The following is a 26,764-nucleotide window of genomic DNA, read 5'->3' as shown; positions in this document are numbered from 1 at the left end:
TGAATTCAAAAAAGAAAGATTGTTTTTAAAATCTGTGCTGCACTCTGAAATCAACTGAATTTAAATAAATATGGTTGCATAAAACTTCCCAAAATTTGAGAAATATTAATTATCAGAGATCCCACTTTACATCCTAGGCCACCTACAAATGCCTTTAGAGTCACCCATTTGTTTCACTTAGTATTGTGTTGTATTTGAGTGTGTGTTACAAGTTATTTGTAATCTCAGTCTCAGTGACTGAGACGAAATATTGGAAGCATTAAAATCAGTTTTAATCCCTTCCTAGTGCTGTAAATATTCCATTAAACCTCCAACATGATTGGAGAGGGTCCAGAGACGAGTGATTAAGACAATATCAGGACTTTTGAATGCCGGCTATGGAGAGAGGTTGAAGAAATGTGGATTGCAGAGTTTGGTGGATAGGAGGAAAAGAGGTGGTATAATAGGGATGTTTAAGTTAGTGAGAGGATTTTATCAGATTAATCCAAAGGGGATTATAAAAAGAGTAGAAGGCGAGAAGAAAAACCAGAGGTCATTCCTGGAAGTTATGTAAAAGTGGTGAAGAGATATGTGAGGAGTAGATTTTTCAGAAAAAGAATTGTCAGTGAATGGAACACATTACTGGAATATGTTATTAATGTGGGAATGTTAGGGATTGTAATATATTGGCAGTTGAATGAACCTCTCACAATGCCTGCTGACTCTGTGGAGGGTGTAATAATAATTTGTTTCTATCATATCTCTGCTTTTCCACCATTTACTAAACTTTGTAACCCATCATCAGCTTGCTGATGTACCCTTAAAGGGTGTTCAGGCTACTATGACAGCACTACCTAGCATTTCGTTCTTCTAAGGCACTTCTGACTGCATCAATCCACCTAGACCTTGGTCTTCCTCTGGGTCTCTGCCCTGCTATTTTAGCATTAAACACCTGCTTTGCTAACCCTTCCTCACCCATTCTGTTTAAGTGACCATATCACTTCAGATTAACTGACACATTCTTGAATGCTAAAAATAAAGTTACTTTCTAATATCGTCATTTTTAATATGATTCTACCATCTGTTCGCTGGCATCTGTTCACTCCCCTAATTTTTCTTAGATCTATCATATCTATGGTTTCTAGTCTTTGATCAAGTGCTTTATTCCTAACCCAACTTCCAGATCCAGAAGTTAAAACTGGTTTGAACACTATTTTGTATATTGCTAGTTTGGCATTTTGGCTAATTTCTCTCTTATTCCTTAGAAATTTATTCAGCTGGCTCCCCACCATATGAGCTTTGCTTATTCTGTTATCTATTTCCAAATTTAATTTGCCATCTTCACTAAACACTGTGCCTGAATAGCTGAATAGTTTTACTTGTTCTATGGATTCTCCATTGAGAATGCAATGCACTTGAAGTTTTCTATATTCCTGCCTATTTTCGTAGTTTTGGTCTTTTTGTTGCTAATTTTCATGCCAAATTTTTTAAATCGGCGATGCAGTTGAGATATGTTTAGGAGTACAACATCCTCTGCACAAAACAAAAAGTTAAGTTTGAAATCTCTGATTTTAATATTAGGTTTCATGCCACTTTTTTTCATAATGCAATCCATATAGGTGATGAATAAGAGTGGAGATAATGTGCATTGTTGTCTTACGCCTTTTTACATCAAACTATCCTCCTGTACTGCCTTCAATTCTAACTGCTGTCTTACCACTTAAATATAGACTATATTGCTCTGTATAATGTGCCATTTACCCTATATAATTGTAGTGTTTTGAAAAGCTTTTCTCTAGACATCCTATGACTTTTCTAGATCTACGAAACTTAAATACAGATCCTTGTCATATGCCCACAGTTTCTCAACTATTTGTTGTAAAGTGAAAATCTGATCTCATCAACCTCTGTTTGGTATGAATCCAGTTGTTGTTCTCCAAGTTTCTCTTCTACAATTTTTCTCAGCCTCTTTTCAAGAATCCTTGCATAAATCTTACCTGAAACACTTAGTAGAGAAATGTGTAATTCTCACGTTCAGGTTTATTCCCTTTTTTTTATAGATGGGAACTATGAGAGCTCTATTCCAATCATCTCAAATTCGACCTTCTAACCAGGTCTTCTGAATTATTATTATTATCTGACACCTCCAAGGAGTCCAAAGACTCATTGAGGGAGGGCATCTTCTCTAGAACTCTCTGCCTCCACCACTCAATCCACAAACTACAGCGAACCACATCGCCTACACCAACGCCATCTACAGTGTAGCCACTGCAAAACATTTAAACTTCCAATTTGAACATTTCTGGTCAAATATCATCTGCTCTAGCTGCTTTTCCACATTCAAGTTTTGATGACCTTTTCTGCCTCAATTATTGATATGTACTCCTGTTTGCATTCCTCTTGAAAATTGTCTGTTGGTGTTCTGTCACTGCTTGTTTCATTTAGCAATCTTTCAAAGTAATTACTCCAGACATAGAGGATATTCTTATTTTCATGTCATCTTTGATTCCTTTTATACTCTTTCCTCCATTTCTTCCATCCTTGCAGACAACTTCACTATGCCTGTCTTACTGATTCAGTCAATGTTTTCTTCTGAGTGTTTCTTCAAACTTTCATATTTTCTTGAACAATGTTTATATAGTTGAGTCTACAGTTTACTTGTAAAAGATGCTCAACTTTAATTCTTAAATCTTTTTACATACTGTTCTTTTGAATGTGATATTCATTTTTATCCTACTTAAAATGATGGTCACTTTGAATTTCAAGCCCTCTGTACACTCGTGTCCTGAACTGGCATGAAGATATTACTGTCAACAATGACATCGTCAGAGGCTTTTCTTATTTCTTGCATCTTCTCTCCATGTGAATTGGTGCACATCCTCATTAGACTAGCAGATACTTACCATTATTATTATCTTTGAATTTTCTTAAAATTTTCCCAAAATGTTTCTATATGCCTGGTGGGATTCGTTTCCTACACTGTTGTTTAGATCTCCAACAAGGATCATTTTTTCCTTTCTCTTTATTATTATTATTATTATTATTATTATTTGACACCTCCAGGGAGTCCAAAGACTCATCGAGGGAGAGTGTGCCAACAGCATCGAACGATTGGTCCCCTTCCAACTACTAACCGCGCTCAAACTTACTTAACTGAGCCATTAGTAGCAGAGGCTCTACCAATCGACCAACCTTTGTCAAATGCATGTGCTAAAATTCTTCCACTTTTTCTCTGGGAGAACTTTCTGTGGCACTATAGGTACAAATAAGTTTCATTGTCCATTTCATCATTTTGATATTTGCCCATCTAATTCCACTTAAAACTGCCTTCCAATCAAGAAGTTAAACCTCAACTTGGTGTCGGATGCTATTGCTACTCCTTCCTTTCCTTGATTGTTATTGCCTGAATATAATGTCTTATACATATTATTTAGTAAGATCTCACCTGTTTTTGTCTTTGACTCAGTAATACCAATTATGTCCATGTGGTAATTTTCCAGTTCTTTTGCAAATTCAATTTCCTTTTTATTAATTCTCCTTATACTGATTGTTCCTATCTTCAGTTCTTTTGACATTGGGTTTGTTGCTGTTCTTGTAGATTTTGAGTTACAGTTTGTTGCAATAGCTGACTTTTCACTATTCACCCTGGTTTCCTGATGAAAACAGCAGGGGCAATGCCCCAGCTAGCATGAAATCTCATCATGTTGTACCATCATATACATTTATTTAAGCCAATAGAGAGTACAGTTTGGTTGGCTAAGTCCCAAATTGCCAACCTGTCCTCGTTTGTTCATTACCCAGTGGGTACTTTCTAATAGAGTACACCACATGAAGGTGAGGATTGGACATTAGGTCAAAGTATTAAATAGTTCTCTGCTTTCCTTAAAGATGATGTGGAGATCTCCTACCAGTTATTTGGCTTTGACCCTTAAGTGACTGTAATCCACAAATCCTTAACCTGTTTTCGTAGTGAGCATTCTACAGATATGATTTTTTATCATGGTTACTTATTATTACCAGAGCCTTCCAAGGAGTCAGGGACTTGTCAAGGTAGGCTAATATCAAACACACTGGCTGTCATAATTTTCTTGAATTCATTCACACTACCTGCATTCATCACCTCCAGAAGTAATCCATTTCAATTATGCACCACTCTACAAGAGAAAAAAATCTAGCTTTCACCCCTTTCTTGACCGTATTTATTGTCACATTCTTGGATATGCCTCCATAAAATTAAAAATTCCATCTGCTTGCATACTATATGACCTTTTTTAGAAATTTGTATTTCTCCATCATAATCCCCCTCCCCCTTCTTCTGATTGCTAGTATCTGCAGTTCATAAATTCTTAATCTGTCTTCATAATCTATATTCCACAATCCCAATATTATCTTTAACACACTCTTTTGTGCTCTCTCCAGTGTATCTGCATTACCTCAGAAATCAAGTAATCATATCTGTGAACAGTAGTCCAGATGAGATCATATTAAAGCCTCAAAATCCCTAGCCAGATCAGTTTATTTTACATAATTCCACCAATATTTCATTACATCAAAGTGCAAAACTTTACTGGCATTGCAGTTCATATGCCCACATTTCAAGCTTATTCAAACCATTCTGCAAGTGCTATCTGTCTGTGGCATTTCAGATTGACCTGCCTATTTTTTGCATCATCATTAGCAAACAGCTGTCTGTTATCTTTCACATCTTAACCTCCCCCTTCACCCCAATACATATAAGATATCTCTTTCTTGATATCTGTCAGTCAGCCATCCTCTTATCCATGCAAATAGTTTGTAATTCAGTTCCACATCCTCCACCTTATGTAACAGCCTTCCATGCTGTATCCTGTCAAAAAAAGCTTGCAAAGTCCAAAGCATCATGATGTATTTATTTCCATTGTTAAACTCAACTGTACATTATTATAAAATGTGAGCAAGTTGCACAAACATGAACTTCCTATATAAATCCATGCTGTTCACTGCAAATTATAGATTCTCTATCAATCCATTTCTGTATGTCATCTCTTACCAACTTTTCCAAAATCTTCACCACCACCCCAGAAATACTGATAAGTCAACAGTTAGACACACAGTTGTGAAATGGGATTATCATATATTCTTTCCACTCCTGTGGAATCTTTCCTGTGCTGACTCAAATTATAGCCAGGTCAGATGAACAGCCAGTTCAGTTGACTGCACTGCATCTGTGCAGATATCCCATTGGTCCCAATTGCTGAATTCTTATTCAGTTTGTGGAATAGCTATACCCCATCATATGCCTGAGTTTCCTAATCTAATGAGAAGGCAGCATTAAATTAAGCTCAATGTTACTTTTCCTTTAATGTTTACTTTTGAATTTTTTTCACTACTTTCTTATTTTCATAAAACCCAAATGACCAAATATGAGCTCAGTACTCCTGGTGTGATTGTATCAAACCATACGAAGAGAAATAAAAGCAACTTATTTTGCAATGATATTAATATTACAGGACCTCCATGGAGCTCCATGTTGTGTTGACTCTAAAGCATGTGATCTATATGCTACAGTCTATCATGTCATACCTTCAATTCCTTTATCATTACATTCTTCTACATACTCCCACGTATGACTTCATCCAAAAACCTACTGTTGGTACTCATATGACACATTTATAAAACATTTGTTCAGACATGATTGATAAATAAGGTTTTCATTATGTACAGATGAGAAATGGCAGGCAAACATGGCAAGAACCACCCAGTTGAATACTATGCTTGCCACTTTTTGTACTCTTGAATCAGTTACTGTACATGTGCTGTTTTGTGCGTGAGCTTCCTCTTATTTTATTTTATAGCTATTATTGCTTAACTGTGTTTATCTCCCAAAAAAAAAAAAAAAAGAAAAAACGACAAACCAAGTGAAAAAAATTTGTAACAAAGCAGTACAATGACGATGAAATTGCATGTGAAGGTAGAAAAAGAAAAGCATGTTGCTAGAAGAAAAGAATGAAATTCTGAAATGTTTTAAATGAAATGAAAGAAACATATTGTACTAGCTACAGGCATAAGGGGGGGGGGGGGGCAACACAAACAATTAGAAAAAATTCCACAAAAATAAAAGCAAGTTTCTTTAGTATGAACAATAACAAATATAACAAAATTCATTAGATCAAGACATAAAGAACTGGAAAAGATGGAAAGCTTGTTAATTGTTTAGATAGAAAATCAGACAGAAAATAAATTAGGAAACAAGTTTGCTTATAATAAAAACAAAAGCATTAGAAATATATGAAGAGCTGGAGAAACAAAAAAACTGAAAAAATACCTCCTTTTAATGCCATCAGTTGGTTGGTTTAAAAATTTCAGGAAATATTTATATCAGGCAAAGCTGTGAGTGCAGATGAAGAATCAGCAGTGACATATCCACTGCCAATAATGAAAAAAAATTATTGAAGAAGAAGCCTGTATGTTAGATCAGATTTTGATGAAACTGGTCTTTATTGAAAAAAAAAAATGCTATCATAAACAGATATCTCAAATATATCTCAAAGGAAGAAGCACAAGCTCTAAGATTTAAGGCTGCTAAGGATAAAGTGACTGTAATATTAGAAGCCAGTGCAAGTGGCTATCTGAAACTGAAGCCTGTTATTGTTTATCATGCAACTAATCCACAAGGGGGATCATAATCATTTTATCACAAGGACAGTGATAAAACCAAGGCTGTAATTATAGGCCAATCTATGTGTCTGGAGTTGTGGTTGAGGTGTTGGAGTGGTTGTAAAAACTAAGAAACAGAATTGGGTGATGCCTTAGTTAAGAGAAGCAGATGAGCAAGTGAGCTGGTGGTAGTGGTTGTTGGAACAGATGGCTTGATTGGATATAAAGAGCACGTAAGAGTGGATGTCAGTATGTTGTTGAGGAGAGTGAAAGATAACAGTGTGATAAATCTTGCCAGTTGGTGGCAATGTGGTCATATTGGTTATAGACACATTCTCCAATGCAGTTACTAGATCTAGCATTCTGAAACTCCTAGTACATTCCATCACATGCTGCCTCAATAATTATTTCTTAGTAACATCATAAATTCCATTTCCTTCCTGTTATGTGTCCTTTCCTCCTTCCAGTCTATGTTTCCATAGTTGAAGTCCCCAATAATAATTACCCCCCCTCCCTCCACTCATTGAGCTTATTTGCTGATGCATACTATCCCCCATCATCCTTTACATCTCCTAGTCTATATATGTTTTGTTCTGCTGACCACAATCTTACACCAGATGGCCTCAAATGTGTTATTTTCACTGACCTGCAGTTGAATTCCTACTCTCTGATTGCAGTTCACAATTCATTGGCTATCATCAATAATATTCTTTTCCCCATTCTTTTCTCTCTATCCTCCCTGAAAACACTATACCCTTCATATTCTATCCCATTAACTATATCTTCTATCATCTTCTGTCCGTCATGTCTCATTAATGCCAACAACCTTTGGCTGGGATGAACTAACCAGAATCCATAACTCCTCCCTCTTGCTCTGAATGCTCCTGGTATTAGTGTATGCATAAAGTGCAATAGCCTCTTAAGCCCATCTTACAGATTATACTAACTTATCCCATTCTGATGTGTTATCAGTAATACTAATTTAGGCATTTTTTGCAATCTTACAATCAACTACTTCACTGGTATCTGTATACTCTCAACAGCTCCCCCCCCCCACACACACACAAAAAAAGTTATAGTTTCCTTGATTTTGCACATTCATTAATAATATTGCTGAGTGAAGTGATATTATTCTATCACTTTTTATAACACTTTTTCCAGGACTACACACCAAATCCATTCAGATATAAATCATCCTTTTTGTGTAAGTCCTTTTGTCTCTCAGATCAAGGTATCAGAGTATGTGTATGTCAGGTGAGGTACCAAAATGTGTTACACGATTGATTAATATGTAATATTCCACTAATATAAGTAGTCAAAATTTTACACCAGTTGTCTGAGAAGAATAATGAAAAGATTAAACATCAGAATTCAGGCAAGTTTCATATGGATTCACTCCATGTACTGCACTTAAGTAGTTTCATATAGCTAACATTTCTTTTTAATTACTTTATTATATTTCTAGGATATCCCTTAATACAATGACATTATCAATAGAAAGTCCAAAAGTGTACACACAACATGGTGTGCCCATCTCTGTTACTGGAATAGCCCAGGTAGTACTTACTTTTTTTTTTCCCTTTATTGCATGCATTAATGCTTGTTTAAATAGGATTTCAGTTAATATTATTAAGTAAAATATTATTCGATATCCAGTATATATATAAAAACTTCCCTTCTCTCTAGGAAAAGGATGTGTGAACTCTGGGATTTCAAAATATGCACTTGGATAGTATTCTGTTATATCTGCTGTTTTTTGCAGATCTGTAAGAATATGAACTATTGCCTTCCAGACGTGTTTTTTTTTTTTTTTTTTTTTTTTTTTTTCAAATCCTCTACACTGTAAGTTCCACATTCATGAGACATTTTGAATTGGTATTGTTTGCAGCTAGGTGTGCATGTGTTCATCCATCATATATGTTTACCTGATGATGGGGAGGAGCAACAACTAAATGCACATCTGAGAGTTATGATTAATTGAAGAAAGACATTGGATAAGTCTAATCCCATCCATGTAAGTTGGAAACCCATAGTACATTAGCACTATATGTGGGATAAAGATTAGCTAATCCAGGAATCCTGCTATAGAGATCACAAACATGTCACTTTTCACATCACTAATCTCACTTCTCCTTAAATTTGTTCATAGATGATATGCTCATCATTGCCATTGATGTTCCGTTCTATTTCACTTATCATTTGTTGATAGAAAAATTGATCCTTCAATTTCTAGGGATGACTGTGTCCTCCCCCTCCACATAATGAAGAAATTTCACTTAAATTTATCCTACAAAATTATTGTCTAGTTTTTATGTGACTGTCATATAATATCACCTCTTCTGTTCTTATATGACAGGTTTGTAGCCCATATTTCATCTCTCATTTCATATCCAACTTTCACACTCCTGATATAATTTTAGTTGCCTGCTTGTACTTTCTCCATGCTTTCTTTCTATTCTTAAAATCACAGAGTCCTGATATAGTTGTATTCAAGCCTTGTAAATTGGTGCAGTGATATTCTAAGCCTTTGCATGTCTGTGACCTTCTCAACATTGTTGTTACTCTCAGTTATTTTCACTACCTTTGCAATGTAGTTATTGAATTTCAGTTCCCTGTGGCAAGTAATAACAGATTCAGTTCAATACTGATAAATGCTGACCTGTGCATTTTAGTTTGCCTGTAGTACAGCATCTTTTGATCATATTGCAGGAAATTCATATAAAGAACATTTCTTAATACTTATCCACTTCGTATTATTAGCAAACACTTGAATACCTTATTTGAAGCATCATTAATGTACACAAACAGCAGTAGTCCAAGAATGAGCCTTACAGTACTGCACTAGTCATTTTCCAATCTCTCAGACTGTCTTCTCCGATATACTCACTTTTTGATACCATATCTTTCAATTAGCCAAACTCTTCTCTCATAATCAAATTCCTGATATATATCCTCAGAGGGGCCTATAGGATATGATGAGCATACAGTCTGGTAGGTGCAATCTGCAAGTTACTCTGTTCAGTCCCATTCAGAACATAGCTAAACTAATTGGCTAAGCAACTTCCTGTTCCAAGTGGTTATGGATGAGAACAGAAGTAAACAAAGAATACTGGATAATGGATTACCACAAGGGTCTGTCCTGGCTCCCCTCATTTTTAGCTTATACATTGCAGACTTGCCTACTACAGCCCAGCCCCCCAAGAAGTTTTGTTACACTGATGACATTGCTTTAGCCACCAGACATACCAACTTTATGCAGTGAAAGACATACTAACAAATGACCTTGCAATTCTAGATGCATACTTCTGCAAATGGAGATTATGCCCAAACCCTAGTAAAACAGAAGTTTTGTGCTTCCACTTGAACAATAATCAGGCTAACAAAGAACTGATGGTCTATTTCAATCACAAACTGCTATACTACAACAGATTCCTGAAATAAATATCTGGGTGTAACTTTGGATAGAACCAAAGTTACACCCAGATATTTACAGTTACACCTTTAAACCACATCTCATTAATATAGCATCCAAGTTAAAAACACAAAACAACATACTGCAAAAACCCTGCAGAACATTGGGGTGCCTCAGCAGCAGCAACAACACTTTGCTGCACTGCTCTTGGCCTCATTTACTCTGCTGCTGAATACTGCTCACCTGCACTGAATACTGGCTGAACAGCACCATGTGTACTTGGTCGATGCTCAGCTTAACACCACTATGTGCCTCATTTCTGGAACTATGAAATCAACCTTAACTTACTGGCTCACAGTTGTAAGTTACATCCCACCTCCCCACCTCTGCAGATCCAACATTCTTCTACTTGAATATAGCAAAATCATGGAAATCCAAGATCTCCCAATCCACGATAACATCCCTCTCCTAAAATAGGCTAAAGTCAAAGCACTTTCTAATCCTAACAGTGAAAAATCTTGCAGAGACAAATTTTAACATGAAGAAGTGGAAATTGGCATAATACTTCAACAGGGACTTCCATGAATTAGTGGACCCAACCCAGATGCCATCAGGTTTCTGACCTACCATGGAAAACTTGGTCTACCCTTAACAGAATTTGCAGCAATCATGGCAGATGTGCAGACTACCTTTATAAATGGGGTATGATTGCCTCACCTGGGTGCAACTGTGGATCACCCTGCCAGACAATTAGTCATGTCACAGCAGAATGTGAACGTGCATACCATGGAAACCTGTCTGACTTCATCCACACTACACCAAGTGCAATTGATTGGATAAGCAACCTAGACATACAGTTGTAGTCTATTCCTGAGTGTCTTCTTTATGACTGCTTTATATCATGTTTAAGTATTTTGTCTATTTTATACTAAATGTTTATATATATATATATATATATATATATATATATATATTAAAGATTATTATAATGTAAGGGGTGCTTAAGGTTCAAAGCTGTATAACTGAGAGGAGACCTCCACATAGCCTTTAAAGGAATGCAGAGAACCGACCAGGGCTTCTGACCTAATGTCCAATCCTCACCTTCTCGTGGTGCACCCTGTTGGGTATCTACTTTGATACTGAACGAACGAGGATGGGCTGGCAATTTGGGATTTAGCCGACCAAATTGTATTCTTATTGGTTAAACCAAAATAAAAAATGATGGTACAACATGACAAAATTTCATGCCGGCTAGGGCGTTGCCCGGTTAAACAAGGCCCCCGTTGTTTTCGCCAGGGAACCAGGGCGAACAGCGAAAAGTCAGCTACTGGAACAAATCTGAAAACAAACCCCAACTCAACATCACCAGAGTTAAAGATCAGCACTATCAACGTAAGAAGCCTGAATGGCAAAGAAATGGAGCTAGCTGAGGAATTAGATAAGTACCAGATGGACATAATAGGGGTGACTGAAACAAAAAAGACCAAAACTGGTGAGATCTTTCTGAGCAATAAATACAAAATGTTATATTCAGGCAATGACAATCAAGGAAAAGAAGGAGTAGCCATAGTATTCAACACAAAATACGAGGCTAATCTTCTTGAATGGCAGTCAGTCTCAAGTAGAGTAATGTGGGCAAATATGAGAATGGGGAACTGGACAATGAGACTTATTTGTGCCTATGGTCCCACAGAAGGTTCTACTAAGGTAGAAGTGGAGGAATTTTTTGACGCTTTAGAAAAAGCAACTGACACAATGAAAAAGGAAAAGTTGGTCCTTGTTGGTGATCTAAATAGCAGAGTAGGAAATGATTGTGAGACATACAGAAATATTTTGGGAAAATTTGGAGAAAAGAGCAAAGCTAATAATAATGGCAAATATCTGTTGGATTTCTGTTCAGGACATGGACTGGTTATTACTAACACCATGTTCCAACATAAAAATGTGCACAAATTCACATGGAGAGAAGAGGCTAGGAATAAGAAAAGTCTCATTGACTATGTTATTGTTGATAGTGATCTTTTCTCCCTGGTGCAGGACACCAGAGTGTACAGAGGATTTGAAATTGGAAGTGATCACTATTTAGTCTTGAGCAGGATAAAATTGAATTTCATATTGAAAAGAATAACATGTAAGAAAGTTTTAAAGCGAATAAAAGTTGAGCAGCTCTCAGATGTGAACTGCAGACTAAAATACAGAAAGATTATTGAAAAGAAAATGAAAGAGTTTGAGAACAGGAATCAAACCTTGGAGATTCAGTGGCAAACTCTAAAGAAAACATTGATTGATTCTGCCAGAGAGGCATGTGGTGAGGTTGTGTGCAAGGATAAAAAAATCAGAACTCCCTGGTGGACACAGGAAGTTAAAGAGGCAGTGAAGGAAAAGAAGAAAGCATATCAAAAGTTCCTGGCAAATAAGTCAGCTTTTACTCTTACAGAATACAGAGACAAATGTAAGAAAGCTAAACAGTGTGTAAAACTGGCTAAACAAAAGTCATGGGAGGACTTTGGCAAGAATATAGAAAATAAATATCAAGAAGGTGGCAAAATATTCTGGAGGTTGTTGAAGAAGCTTAGGAATGGAGGAAAGAGTGCTGTAAAAGGAGTAAGAGATGATAAAGGTGACATGAAAACAGGAGAAAAAGATATCCTTGAAGTATGGAGTAATTACTTTGAAAAACTGCTAAATGAAACAAGCAGTGATGACAGCACAGTGATAAAAAAACACTGACCAGGCATGCAGTCAGGAATACATATCCATACTTGAAGTAGAAAAAGCCATCAAAGGTTTGAAATGTGGAAAGGCAGCAGGAGTAGATGATATTCGACCAGAAATGCTGAAGTATGGTGGTATAAAAGTCTTACAGTGGCTGCACTGCATAGTTCAGAAAGCCTGGACTGAGGGACGAATTCCCGATGATTGAAGTAGAGCTCTCATAGTACCCATATATAAAAAGGGAAATAAAACTGAATGTGAGAATTACAGAGGTATTTCCCTACTGAGTGTTCCTGGCAAGATCTATGCAAGTATACTTGAGAAACGGTTGAGAAGAATTGTGGAAGAAAAGCTTGGTGAAGAACAAGCTGGATTCAGGCCAAATAGAGGTTGTCAGGATCAGATCTTCACTTTATGACAAATAGTCGAGAAAGCATGGGAATATAACAAAGATCTGTATTTAAGTTTTGTCGATTTGGAAAAGGCATATGACAAGGTGCCAAGAGAGAAGCTATTCAATACGCTACAGTTATATGGTGTCAATGGGACATTATATTAAGCAATACTTAGTCTTTATTTGAGTTATAAGTCAGCAGTTAGAATTGAAGGAAGTACAGGAAGATGGTTTAATATTAAATCTTGTGTGAGACAAGGATGTACATTATCCCCTCTGTTATTCATTATCTATATGGATCACATTATGAAGGAAAGTGGTATTAAACCTGATATCAATATTGGAGATGTTAATGTCAGCTCTTTGCTTTATGCGGATGATGTTATACTTCTAAATAAATCCGCTAAAAGTCTGCAAGATTCTCTGACTAAATTGAATAGCTGTTGTAATAGATATGGTATGAAGGTCATCAATAAAAAGACAAAGACAATGAAAATAGGCAGAATCATTGAAAATGTCAACTGTGCTGTGAATGGAGAACCTGTGGAACAAGTAAAACATTTCAGTTACTTAGGCACGATTTTTACTGAAGATGGTAAATTAAATATAGAAATAGACAACAGAATCAGCAAAGCTGGTATGGTGGGAAGTCAATTGAATAAATTCATATGGAATAAGAAAGAAATTAGTCGGAACACTAAATTAGCTGTATACAAGACAGTGTTCAAACCAGTTTTAACTTATGGATCTGAGAGCTGGGTCAGAAGTAAAACACTTGACCAAAGACTAGAGACCGCAGATATGAGAGTCCTGAGAAAGATTTGAGGCGTGAACAGATGGCATCAATGGCAATATCATATTAAAAAGGAGGATATTAGGAAAGAACTTGACATTGTCAGCATCCAGGAATGCATTAGCAGAGCTAATCTCAGGTGGTATGGTCACTTAAATAGAATGGGAAAGGAAAGATTAGCAAAACAAGTGTTCTCTGCCAGGTTGGCAGGAAAACGACCCAGAGGAAGACCAAGATATAGGTGGATTGATATGGTACAAAGTGCGTTAGACGATAGAAATATAAGATCTGATAATGTTGGAGTCTTGACAAGTAACAGACTGATTTGGAGGAAAATTGTAGATAGGAAGTTAGTAATGATGTAAATTTTTCATGTAGTACTGTCATATCCTGTACACCCCTTGAGGGTACATGGCAGGAATTTGATGATGATGATTATAATGTAACTTTTCATTGTGTGAGCCATACTAAATAAATAAAATAAATATATAAAAACAGTAAACAAGACTAGTAATAATTGACAATTGTCTTGCTATGCTAAACTAAAATGGAGCTAAACACAAAAAGCATTTGTAAAATATTAAAAAGGCAGGTAATTCCCCCCCCCCAGACATCAGAAAGTAATTTTGCTTTGCTAGTAGACATAACATTTAAAATTGAAAAATATAAAATCTTAATATTGATAATAGCAGCACCTTCATATCTCAATTGTGAGGACATTGTGACATGTGGTTTAGCTGGAAAAAAACCCAGATTGGTTCAAATCCCATCTAGTTTGCCAGGAACTTTATAATTTCTTTTCAGTGGAAGGTGAGTTATGTGATTTCATGTTGAGGTAATAGGATGATTTTTCCTTCTGGAAACTGCTGTTTTTCATTCTGCAAAACAGGCAAATGATCTGGAGAACACATGCAATCATTAGTCATAATATACTGACTTCATAGCCTTAATTGCTTCTCTTACTTGTTTTAACACTCGTATGTTTGGGAAGATATAGTTGAATTGATACGGTACAAAGTGCCTTAGACAATAGAAATATAAGTTTTAAAAGAGGTATACTGTGAGTAGACATATCAATACAAAATTAATAACGGAAAAAACTCACGTACAAAGATTATTTAATAGTATAATTATACTATTAAATAAATTATTGACCATTTTAGTTATCTTACACCAGCTACTTAGGTGGCACTTTTTGGAATTGTCAGTTATTGTTTAATGTACTGAAGATACCTGTGACACACATGCGAAAATTATACTATTAAATAATCTTTGTAGGTGAGTTTTTTCCGTTATTAATTTGGTATCAATTGAAATATAAGATCTGATAATGTTGGAGTCTTGACAAGTAACAGACTGATTTGGAGGAAAATTGTAGATAGGAAGTTAGTAATGATGTAAATTTTTCATGTAGTACTATCATATCCTGTACACCCCTTGAGGATACATGGCAGGAATTTGATGATGATGTTTGGGAAAATTATATTTTCAAAATTGTCTGTTGGTATTGAACCAGTTGTCTGTTTTGGACAACTGAATTTTGTTTGGTATCAGTAGTGTGTAGCATTTGTGAAACAGAAATTTTACATCCATCTGCCAAATCAATAAAACAAAAGCAACATACTTTCAAATGTAACGAATCATCTCTCTTGTGATCAAACTGAAACAGATGATGAATAGCTAAAAAAAAATTAACCATTTCTTCTTGACCATCTCCCATGTTAACATTGGGTTATGGCTAAGGTACATTTGAAGAAAGTGATATCTGACTGTATATTCATGTTCAAGAGATAAATCAAATAACAGCTAACATCATTAAGCAGAAACTGGGGATGGGGGGGAATTGTATAGGGTATGTTAAGAAGAAAAGTAATCAGTAAGGATAGGTCTTGTCTTAGTAATTTACTCACTTCTTTAAATAAAGTGATAGTCGAGTTGAATAAAGGAAATGGCTATACAATGATACTACTGGACTTATATTCAACCAGGTACCACATGGGACTCAGCTACATTACTTGAAGCATATGAAGTATGGATATGAAGCTGGTGATATGAATAAAGGAGTGGCTGATGGACAGATATGAAAGAGTGGCATATTGGAGAGTTGAATTCAGAGAAGGCAGGTGAACTAGCAGTGCGATGAAGGCCTCTATACTTAGGTCACTACTGTTTATTTTTTACATCAGTTGATATAGAGAATGATTTATGAAGAGATATCCAGTTGTTTGCTGATGATAGAAAACTGAATAGACTGGTAGTTAATAAAGTTATCTAAAAGTCCTCCAGGATGATTTAAATAGACTGTCAGTAAGGACAAAGGTAATGGTTGCCAGTTTAATGTCACAAAGTGTAATGTTGCACTTTGGACGAAAAGATTACAAGCTGTACTACACTGATTGAGTGGACTACAGGAAATTGATTATAATAATAAGAATTAAGAGATAATGGGCAGGGAGCCAATGTTTAGAGATTATATTACAAAAGGTTCCAAAGTAGCTCTTTAGATTAACTGGATGTTGAAAAACACTGAAAAGCAAAGATAAGAAACTTATTATCATCTTTTGCTAGGGCTTTGATGGGGTCATATGGACATGCTGGTTACCTGAGTTCTTTTGGTATGAGGAAGTTTTGGAAAGGATTCAGAAACAAGTGAACAAGATAGTGACAGGTCTATGGAATGCTCCCTGTATGCCCTGAAGATAGGTTGATGGTTTGAGTGATTTTATAATTTCAAGAGATTTTATAAGATTAATGTAGAGGGAATTTTTTTGTATGGAGATTGGTGAATGGGTGGAATCAAATCGCCAAAGTATTTGGGAATGTTGTCAGTAATGAGTTCAAGGAGAAATATGAGGGCTATTGGATTATACTTCAACAAGAGATTTATATTTTTATCCTTTTATTGTTTTTATTATTTTTATTCTTGTCAAGAATAAAATACTTTTTAACTAAGAACTCTACTTTCTAACTATGTAAGAAAACTTGCTACAATTATCTCTCATCCAGAGTGTTTTAATATTATGATCCTACCCCATTTTGCTACTTGTATGTGGAAAATATGACTTATGCATTGATTTAGTTCTCAGAATTGATATAGGTCTAGTTTCTACTGTGAGGCCTTAGCAAAGGTCAACTAATTTGGGTAGTGATTATATGAATAATGGTTAACATATTCACCAAGTTTGCATTTGTACTGTAAATAAATATTGATCAATTCCTCTATGCATGTTTATAGGCTTAGAAGAAAGTGGAGAATAAAGGATGTCTTTTCATTGCTAGAGAAATGCCCATAAGGTAAAAATAGATAATCTGTAATCAAATAACATTTGCAATCTGCTTCAGGAGTGATTCTGTGAGGGATGGGATCATTAGTTAATCAATTTGTATTTCTGAATATCAGATTTTTAGTTCTGAATGCCACAAATGTGAAAACAGTATTCTAAGTTGGTGAGATTTGCACAGGATTAACAGCTACACAGATAAGAAGTCTTTTTTAAAAAGGATAGAACAGTTTTTTTGTATTTTAATAGTACTGACTCAACTGAACATGTGAATTGAAGTTTATCAAGTTTCTATTCCTTCTTTATGTAAGAATGATAACTGTAGTCTTCAATAAGTTAAGCACTATGAGAATTTTCAGTTATATACAGAACTGAAAGAGAAAATTCAAATTTCATCTCTCCATATATATGGATGAAATGTAAAATTAGGTTCTCATTCCTACAATTTCATCAGTAATATAAGTGCAAAAATAAGCAGCTAAAAATCATTCAATTCCATTTTAGGATAACAACAGATAACCTATATTTTTTGATACTGTAATAAAAGAATGTCTTATATGAACAATTATATCAAGCAGTTTTATATGATCAGATGCATTTAACAATGCATTAAACTTGAATAAAACCTTACTTACATTTGATACTCTAAAATAAATAAAATAAAATCAGGTTATTTCAACACATGAACAGCTGATATGCAATATTGTTTTTCTTTCATTGCAATGTGACCAAGAATGCACATAATGCTTTCAGTTTCTCAGTTCAGAAAGAAAGTGATAAGTCATCATGGTGAATGCTGTATTCAAAGACAGTATGCCACTTATTATGAATAAAAAACTAAGTTTTTCTTTTTCTCATTAGTACTCGTCTAATTCCAAATAGTGCCATCAAATTACTATTCTTTCAACATTAAATAATTCAAGAAAACATTCTACTATATTAAATTTATATAATCTTTTTTGAAATGCACAAGCCTGATGTATGGCAGAACTCACTAATTATATATATATATATATATGTATATGTATATATGTATGTATGCATATTAATCAAAATATCATACTATTAAAATAACCTCTTTTGAATAAAATGGTGTACATAAACATTTATTGTACACCAAGGAAATAAATGTATTAACAATTGAAAAAATAGAGAAAAGCTATGCAATCAAATAATCAAAAGAAATTATACATTGCTTAGGTTAAGAATGAAAAATCTGGGAATTTTCTTGCAGTATAGTTATTCTAACACTGTTATGATTACAGAAAAGCAGTTCAAATGAACAAATTAAACTTAATACTGTGGCATATCTGAATTACACAGTGAACTGTGTAAACATGATAGAGATATAAAGCTACACAAATACACTATATTGAAATAAGTATTGGAACAGCAGTATATTCCAGAAAAAGTTAAACAACACATCAATAATGTATGGGGATCTCAAGAAAAACTGATGATTATACATTTTCTCTCCTCTATGACTGACTTGGCCTCTGCATCTGAACAGCTGAGACGCAATATTGTTTTACAATGTTCTAGTTTGTCCCAAAGTGTTCAAACTGTATTACCTGCTTTTAACAATACAGTGCACCATGCCATATTAAAAGCGATGGCTGTTCTGTGTAACTACTATGGTGTAAAAAGCATTGTTATCCAGATTCGATGCACATCTCACCATTCATCCTTTTTCACTACAACAGGAAGTTTGAGTTCATACTAGAGAAATAATTCCAGACCATTACCAGTAGTCATTTGGGAATAAGGTATTCTCAAGGCATCTGCCACACATACACAGATTGCTTGTTTTATTAAAAAGGATAATTTGTCTATTCCATATCACAGAACTTGGATATTCTGTAGATCACTCAGTACTCTTTACACAGTTTTACACTATGATGTTGATTGCCATGATTGTTTTTTGGTGTTCACACACTTATTTCATCAGTGTGTAAAGTGAATATCAACTTTAATGATCCTCTCTCATCAAAATTAATGCTCTTAACATACTGTTCTTATGCAAAATAGTGCAAGAGATTCTGTTGCTTTAAGTAACAGAAGACTGATTGTCTTGGCAGTCTTTTATTGTTTAAAGCTGTATACCTAGCTCCTAGTAGAGAAGAGCTATCATAACACAAAATCTTGTAATCTGGGACTTAGAATTCATAAGATCTTAACCAAATCAACATATTTCTATAAGAAAAACACCATTTTCCACACAACAGCTTCTTGATCAAATGGTTGATCAAACAGACAACATCAAGTATTATTATTACATTACACCTTTTTAGAGTTCTAGGACTCAGAAGGACATTGCACTAACTAATCTACCTTGCAGATGTATTTTTGTTTATTAATTGCATAAATTCTCTGGCTGGTTTGTTTGTTTCTTGGGAGGAAAATTCAAAGTTTCCAGGAGGAAATTAATAATTCATCTGGACCAGCTTAACTTCATTTGAAAAAGCTATATACAGTATACATATACGAGGTGTGGCTATTAAATAACGAGACAAGGTGTGCTGTGAATCATGTACTCGTAGCAGTGGGATGTGCTTGCACCGTGAATGACCTTCAAGGTTCTAGAAGCAGTTGAGATAAGTATTGTTCACTGTTGCTTGTAGTTAGTCTGTAGCCAATTATAAAAGAAACGTGTGAAGTCGCTTTGCTGGAATAATGTCTAACATTAAACTCGAGCAGCATATTAATATCAAATTCCTTGTGAAATTGAAGAAGTTTCTGATTGAGTGTTTGAACCTGTTGCAGGAGGTGTATAGTGATAATGTAATGTCATGTGTGTGAATATTGAATGGCACAGATGCTTTGCTGAAGGTCGAGAAAACGAAGGTGATGAACAACCAGGTTGCCCTGTCACAGCAGGAACCAAACAAAACGTTGCAAAAATTAATGAAATTGTTCACAACGATCGCCGATTAAGCATTCGGATGATAGCAGACATGGTGCACATTGATAAGGAGACTGTACGACAAATTTTGCAAGAGCAATTGAACATGAACAATGCACCAAAATGGTTCCCAAAAACTTGTGTCATGAGCAGAAAGACGTTTAGAAACAAATTTGCACTGACATCATGGAATGGCTGACAGTGGAGCCAGACTTGCAGGAGTAGATCATCACATATGATGAGACGTGGATTTTCCAGTATGATTCAGAAACAAAGAAACAGTCAATGCACTGGAAAATTCCCAACTCACCGAGAATGAAAAAAACAAGAATGGGCAAGTCAAAACTGAAGGCAATGCTGATCGTTTTTTTTTTTTTATATCAATGGTGTAGTAATGGCTGAATGGGTACCAGAGGGTGAGACAGTTAACCAACATTATTACCTTCTAGGTTACCTTGGCTAGGTTCTAGCCAAGCTAAGAGAATGAGTGAGGAAGAAGGCACCTGATCTGTGGAAGAACACTTGGATTCTCCAGCAGGACAATGCTCCAGCCCACAGTGCACTGTCTATAAAGCAGTATCTAGCTGATAAAAGATCCCAGTGTTGGACCATCCACCTTACTCACCAGACTTAGCTCCATGCGACTTTTACCTTTTTCCAAAGTTGAAATCTGCATTGAAGGGCACCATTTTCAGTCAGTGGATGAAGTAAAGGAGAAAATGTCAGTGCTACTGAAGCAGATAACACCTGATGATTTGCAGCACTGCTTCCGACAATGGAAAATTCATATGCAATGGTGTATATATAGAGGAGGGGAGTATGTTGAAGGGGATAACAATTAAGTTGTACAATTGTAATAATAAACCAATCTAATTATTTAATAGCCATATCGCATATATGTGTAAAAGTGTGCATACTATAACAATCAGATTTGGTGTTTGGGAACTTGACTAAAGTTTATTGGCCCATCATTTTTGGTTTAAATGACAAAATTATAAATTTTTGCATAAAATTATGTGCAGAACCCTATTATGTTTACTAAGCAACTTTAAAATGAGCTTCTGCAGTTATTAATGCATTACCAAGTAAATTTAAATGAATGCCAGTGGTAACAGGGTTTGGTATGCAAAGATAATAGGGTATCATTGGGTTTGAAACAACCTAAGAAGGTTATAATAAATTTAGTTTAATCCTTTATCCAAGTGTGAGCAAACAAAGTTTGCGCCTGAAAGTATCTTCAGGACCGGGGAAAGGTGGTGCAACACCAGGAAACTAGTTGCAAAGGTGGAGCAAGCTAACATCACTCCTATCTCACTATCTCCCATAATGCAAAACACATCTCCTTGCGGATATGTATAATGTTATGCATTAAGGGAAGGGCCACTACCCAGACTATTTTTGACCTTTATTGAGGTCTCTTCAGTGGGAGCCAGGCCCAAGTGGAGATACCAGGCAGAAGCATTAGCAAGGTCATCTCTACCTATAAGAGTTGCAAAAGGTGTGCCACCTTTTTATTAAATTACTCTGGATTTAGAGGAAGATGTCGAAAGTTTATTTTTCACTTGGTTAGACTATAATAAATTTAGTTTAATCCTTTATCCAGGTTTTATTACTTGGGCCTGGCTCCCACTGAAGAGACCTCAATAAAGGTCGAAACTAGTCTGGGTAGTGGCCCTTCCCTTAATGCATAACATTATACATATCTGCAAGGTGATGTGTTTTGCATTATGGGAGATACTGAGATAGGAGTGATGTTAGCTTGCTCCACCTTTGCAATGAGTTGCCCGGTGTTGTACCACCTTATTTTGTTTGCACAAAGTTTGCACCTGAAGATACTTTCAGGTGCAAACTTTGTTTGCTCACACTTGGATAAAGGATTAAACTAAATTTATTATAGTCTAACCAAGTGAAAAATAAACTTTCGACATTCAACCTAAGAAGGTTATAATGCATTAATGGATAATTTTAATTTTCTTTATAATTATTTGCATTCTTTATTTAATGATGTGCTTTCACATAAATGAATTTCTTTCTGCGTTATAGGTTAAAATACAAGGTCAGAATATGGAGATGCTGCGAGCTGCATGTGAGCAATTTTTAGGAAAGAAGGATAGTCAAATTATGAACATAGCAAAGGAAACTTTGGAAGGTCATCAAAGGGCTATAATGGGTACTATGTCAGTGGAAGTAAGTGTTATTGCATGAAAAAAAGTTCTGTGTAGCAAATATCTTAACAATAGATGTAGTGGCAAAAGTAAATATCATTAAAATAACTATTATTTGAATACTACTGTAAAACATTACCAAACATAATAAAATAAAATTACTAAATGTACTATATCTGTATATCATACATCACTGTTAATAAAGTTGCTGGAATGTCATACTTTTGCATACTGTACCAAAAATAGTGCTGGGTGTGTATGTGTGTGTGTGTGTGTGTGTGTGTGTGTGTGTATATATATATATATATATATATATATATATGAAACATGACAGCCTAAAGTATCCAGGAGTTTATCATTTTTGGTGTAACTACAATGTGCACTATTTTGGTCAGACAGAGAAATCCATTGAGTTACATATAGAAGAACATGTGAGAGACATTACATTTGGCAAAACTAGAGCCAGTGCACTATCTAATCATGTTCTTAATTCTGCTCGCCCTAATGAGGAAGGTTCTCTAAAAATGTTTTCTGATCTAAAATAGATCAGAAAACATTTTTAGATGCTGCGATGAACGGTGAGAAGAACCGTAGAATCAACAGATATTGTCCTTAATCTGGCATACAGTTGGTCTCTGACAGAAACATCTGGGACTTGTAACTAGATGATATCTCACCTCATATGATATCTGATTGTGTTTTTCAATCATATATATATATATGTACTTTCAGTACAAGATCATGCCTGCATGAATGTGCCCAATGATACTGTTGGATTCTGATTATATAGAGATTGAAGTAATTATTATTTGTTTCAGAATCCAACATGATCTTCCATCACATAGGCAAAACTTGTAAATATTATTTAATGTATATAACTTATTTTAAAATTTAATATTCATATAACTGCCTTAATTTTGTCTAATATTTAATTATTTAATCAAAGATATATGTATGAATAATGAAAAGACTGTATTAAATATTATTAAGCTATTTTATTTATTGTTATGTCAATATTGTAAGAACTTATATTTGTAATTTAACTACGCATTTATTGAAAAGCAAATATTCTAATTATTCCTGTTTTGTGAAAGCTTAATGTTATGTAATAACTCAATGTAGTTGTATAGCCTAATGTAACATTCGCGAGAATGTTTACGTTTATCGGTTGTCATAGAGACGCGTGAAATAAACGAGCGCGAGTGAAGGAGAGCGTGGGCGAAATAAGAAGGGAAAATATATACGTAGTAGGGGAGTCGGAACGGAATTTTGGAAGTAAAAGGTAGCAAGGAGATAAACTAGAGAAGTAGAAGTAAATAAAAGGTTCTTAAGGGTAGGAGTTGAGTGGATATTTTTTTATAAGTGAGCAAGGACGAAACGAGTTTTATAGTTAGCTGAAAGTATAATCAGCAGTAATAATGAAAAGGAAATTAATACTACAATCGGATAAAATAAAAAGCTGGTTGTTTAAGGAAGAATTCTGAATGAAACCGGCTATTCTAGAATTGTGGCTTATTTCCGATTTGCCCTAAAAAGAACCTCACGGTGTTTAATTAGTTTATGAGTGGTAACGACGATAGTTGAAGTACCCTGTAATTGAAGTCTAGAATTCTGAAGTGCGTTTGATAGTGCTTTAAGTATAACCGTGGATAAGTCTTGTAGATGTGTTTTTATTAAGTAAGATAAATAAGTTCCAAAGGTTTGCTCACAACATAATTGATGTATTAGGAACTATTCCCGGTAAGGTTTATCATAGTGTATTATTTCTATGCTTGAAGAATTGTGTGTTAATTACGCTATGCTTAATGCTACACTAACTGTGGAAACTCTTTGTGAATGAGAGTCGGAGATAAGAATTGTTTGAAAGATATTTTCAGCTATTAGTGCTTGTAATATTTTGAACTTATAGCATGACTGAGAATTGTGTGAAAACTGACTAGATTGGATGTTCCATTATATTAATTTAAGTGTAGAAACTTTGTAACCCAGAAGCTGAGAAAGTACATGTGAAGACTTGGAAGATTGTGCTATTGAGATTGTCTAAACTTAATGTTTGACTTGTTTCTAGTATATAGAAATTAGAAGTAAAATTTATGTATGTGTTTATTTATGTATATGACCTATATTAAATGTTTCATTGGTTAATCTAACTATTGTATTTGCCTGAATTTCTTATTACTGCACCGTTCACAAAAATTCGAATCTAGCGGGAATCCCAGAAAGAAAATATACACTTCGGCCTGATTGAATGAAAGACTGCTAACTAACTTTGAATTGATCCTACTATTTCATATAGACTTATGTAAGGATAGAGTGGCGCAGTATAATAGAAATTTCTCTACCCTTGGATTAGTGATCAATTTACAAGTAGTTGTGTTTATTTAGGTGAAAGTGACTTGTAACAAGATGGCGGATTCGAACACAACATGAAAATAGAATGTCACAACAATACTATTGCATCCAGAATGACTTCAGATTAATTTGCAAGTTAATTTATAATTGCCTCTTGTAATGTATTTTTTGAATTTCTCTTTTCATGTTATGCACCCAATGAAGTCTTCTAAGAAGACAAAACTAGTTGTGTGCTCAAATAATAAATAGTATTTTTTCTATTTCGGTATCTTGCTTCTAGTCACTAAATTTTTTAACCACACACACACACACACACACACACATATAAGTGCATCGTTGAAGCCCTTTGGAAATGGTATTCACATCCATAGCACTAGGTGAAATGAAGAAAGACTGTTGTATGTTTAATTCTAGTTACTGACTAGAGTCAAGCTTTTCTTAAAAGCCATTTCCCAAATTATTTGCTCTCTGGGGCAAACCTGTTTTATTAGTCTTAATCTAGGACTGCACGTGATAACCTGATTTTTTTTTTGCTAACTTTTACAATCCACAGACCCTCAATCTGTCATCAAAGGGAGCATTTAAAACTAATCACCTCCAGATCCTCTCCACTTATAAGTCCTTCCATCAATTCAATTCAATCCATATTTTTACAAACTACACACACATTCTTTTTGCACAACTTGCACATTGATTCATTCATGATAGCTGTCTTCCTCTTCAACTCTCCTCTATCATAACATGGCAGCAGACTTAAAATCTTTACTCTCTCACTATTCTTTTTTGCTTTTTCTTTCCAATAATTCTTTCATATCTTCAAAGAAATCTATCTTTATATGAGATTGAACAACTCGCCTTCAGTTGTAAAAGCCTGTATAAAGTTTCCTCTTGTGATGTGAAGCACACTCATATTAGCATATCAGAACTGGTGGTTAAAGTATTGGAGAAATTGGTGAGAGGCAGAATCCAGAACTGGGTGATAGAAATATACTCTGTAAGGAACAACATGGTTTTGCGAAGGGTAGGTCTTGCCTTAGTAATTTGCTTACGTTTTATACTAAATTGGCAATGGAGTTGGATAAGGGAAATGGCTGCACAGTGATATTGCTAGACTTTGTAAAAGCATTTGACAAGATTCCACATAGAACTCAAGAGCAAATGGGGATGGATATGAATCTAGTGATTTGGATTAGTGGTAGGCTGATAAATAGATATCAAAAAGTGGTTTATTATTATTATTATTATGGGCAGCTCCAAGGAGTCCTTAGACTCATCGAAGGAGGCCCAACATCATGTCAAGAACAACTATTCAACATTCACACAGTATCTATCATACTTCACCTTGAACTCATTTACAGTAGTGGCACCCACAACAAACTCTGGCAGCTTATTCCACTCACTCATTCACCACTCTCCAAGTAAAAACCCTAGCTCTAACACCCTTGCTAACCACACTCTTACCAAGCTTCCATGGATGGTCCCCTAGTCCTCCCACTACCAGTCCTATTCTCAAAAATATCTTCTGAATTAATCTTATAGAAACCCTTCAGTAATTTAAATGTCTCAATCATATCACCCCCTTTTTCGCCTATCAACCAATTTCTGCAGCCCACAAATCTTCAACCTGTTCTCATAAGGTTCATTCCACAGACCTGCTATCATCTTGGTCACTCGTCACTGGATCCTGTCCACCTCTTCCCCATCGAGAAGAAACCCTGGCACCCATATCTGAGCACAGTAGTCTAGATGGGGTCTTATCAAGGCTCGATACAGAGGAACAATAACCTGTTTGTCTCTGCTCGTTAAAGTGTTTTTCAGCAACCAAGTGATTTGATGAGCTGATTTTGCCACTTTTGCGATGTGTCTCCTAAACTTCAACTCCCTATCCACCAACACTCCCAAATCCCTGGCCTCGTCAGTCTCCTGGAGTACAGTTCCACCAATGTGATATACTGCTGCTAATCTTTTCACTCCAAAATGCAGAACCTTACATTTTTCCACATTAAATTGACATCCATTCTCCATAGCCCAGTCCTCCAAACTATCCAAATCATCCTGCAAAATTTTGACATCCTGAGCATTCACTATTGCTATACCTAACTTTGCATCATCCGCAAACAGATGCACAGTTCCTC

General features: G+C 35.2%; 1 protein-coding gene across 1 annotated transcript in view; it reads left to right on the top strand.

Annotated features, from left to right (window-relative positions):
• LOC150100848 (flotillin-1-like) overlaps nucleotides 1-26,764 on the top strand; it is a 198,986-nt gene that overhangs the window by 12,076 nt on the left and 160,146 nt on the right. The window contains exons 3-4 of the mRNA XM_090401919.1: nucleotides 8,081-8,171; nucleotides 22,156-22,299. Of these exons, the coding sequence (XP_090258045.1) occupies nucleotides 8,081-8,171; nucleotides 22,156-22,299 (235 nt within the window). The remainder of the gene's footprint in view (nucleotides 1-8,080; nucleotides 8,172-22,155; nucleotides 22,300-26,764) is intronic.

This window comes from Typopeltis vanoorti, chromosome 12, assembly GCF_054136105.1.
Source record: "Typopeltis vanoorti isolate ZY-2024b chromosome 12, IOZ_Tvanoo_1.0, whole genome shotgun sequence".
Lineage (NCBI taxonomy): Eukaryota > Metazoa > Arthropoda > Arachnida > Uropygi > Thelyphonidae > Typopeltis > Typopeltis vanoorti.
Note: the sequence above shows the minus strand (reverse complement) of the source record. Positions and strands in the feature narration are given on the sequence as shown.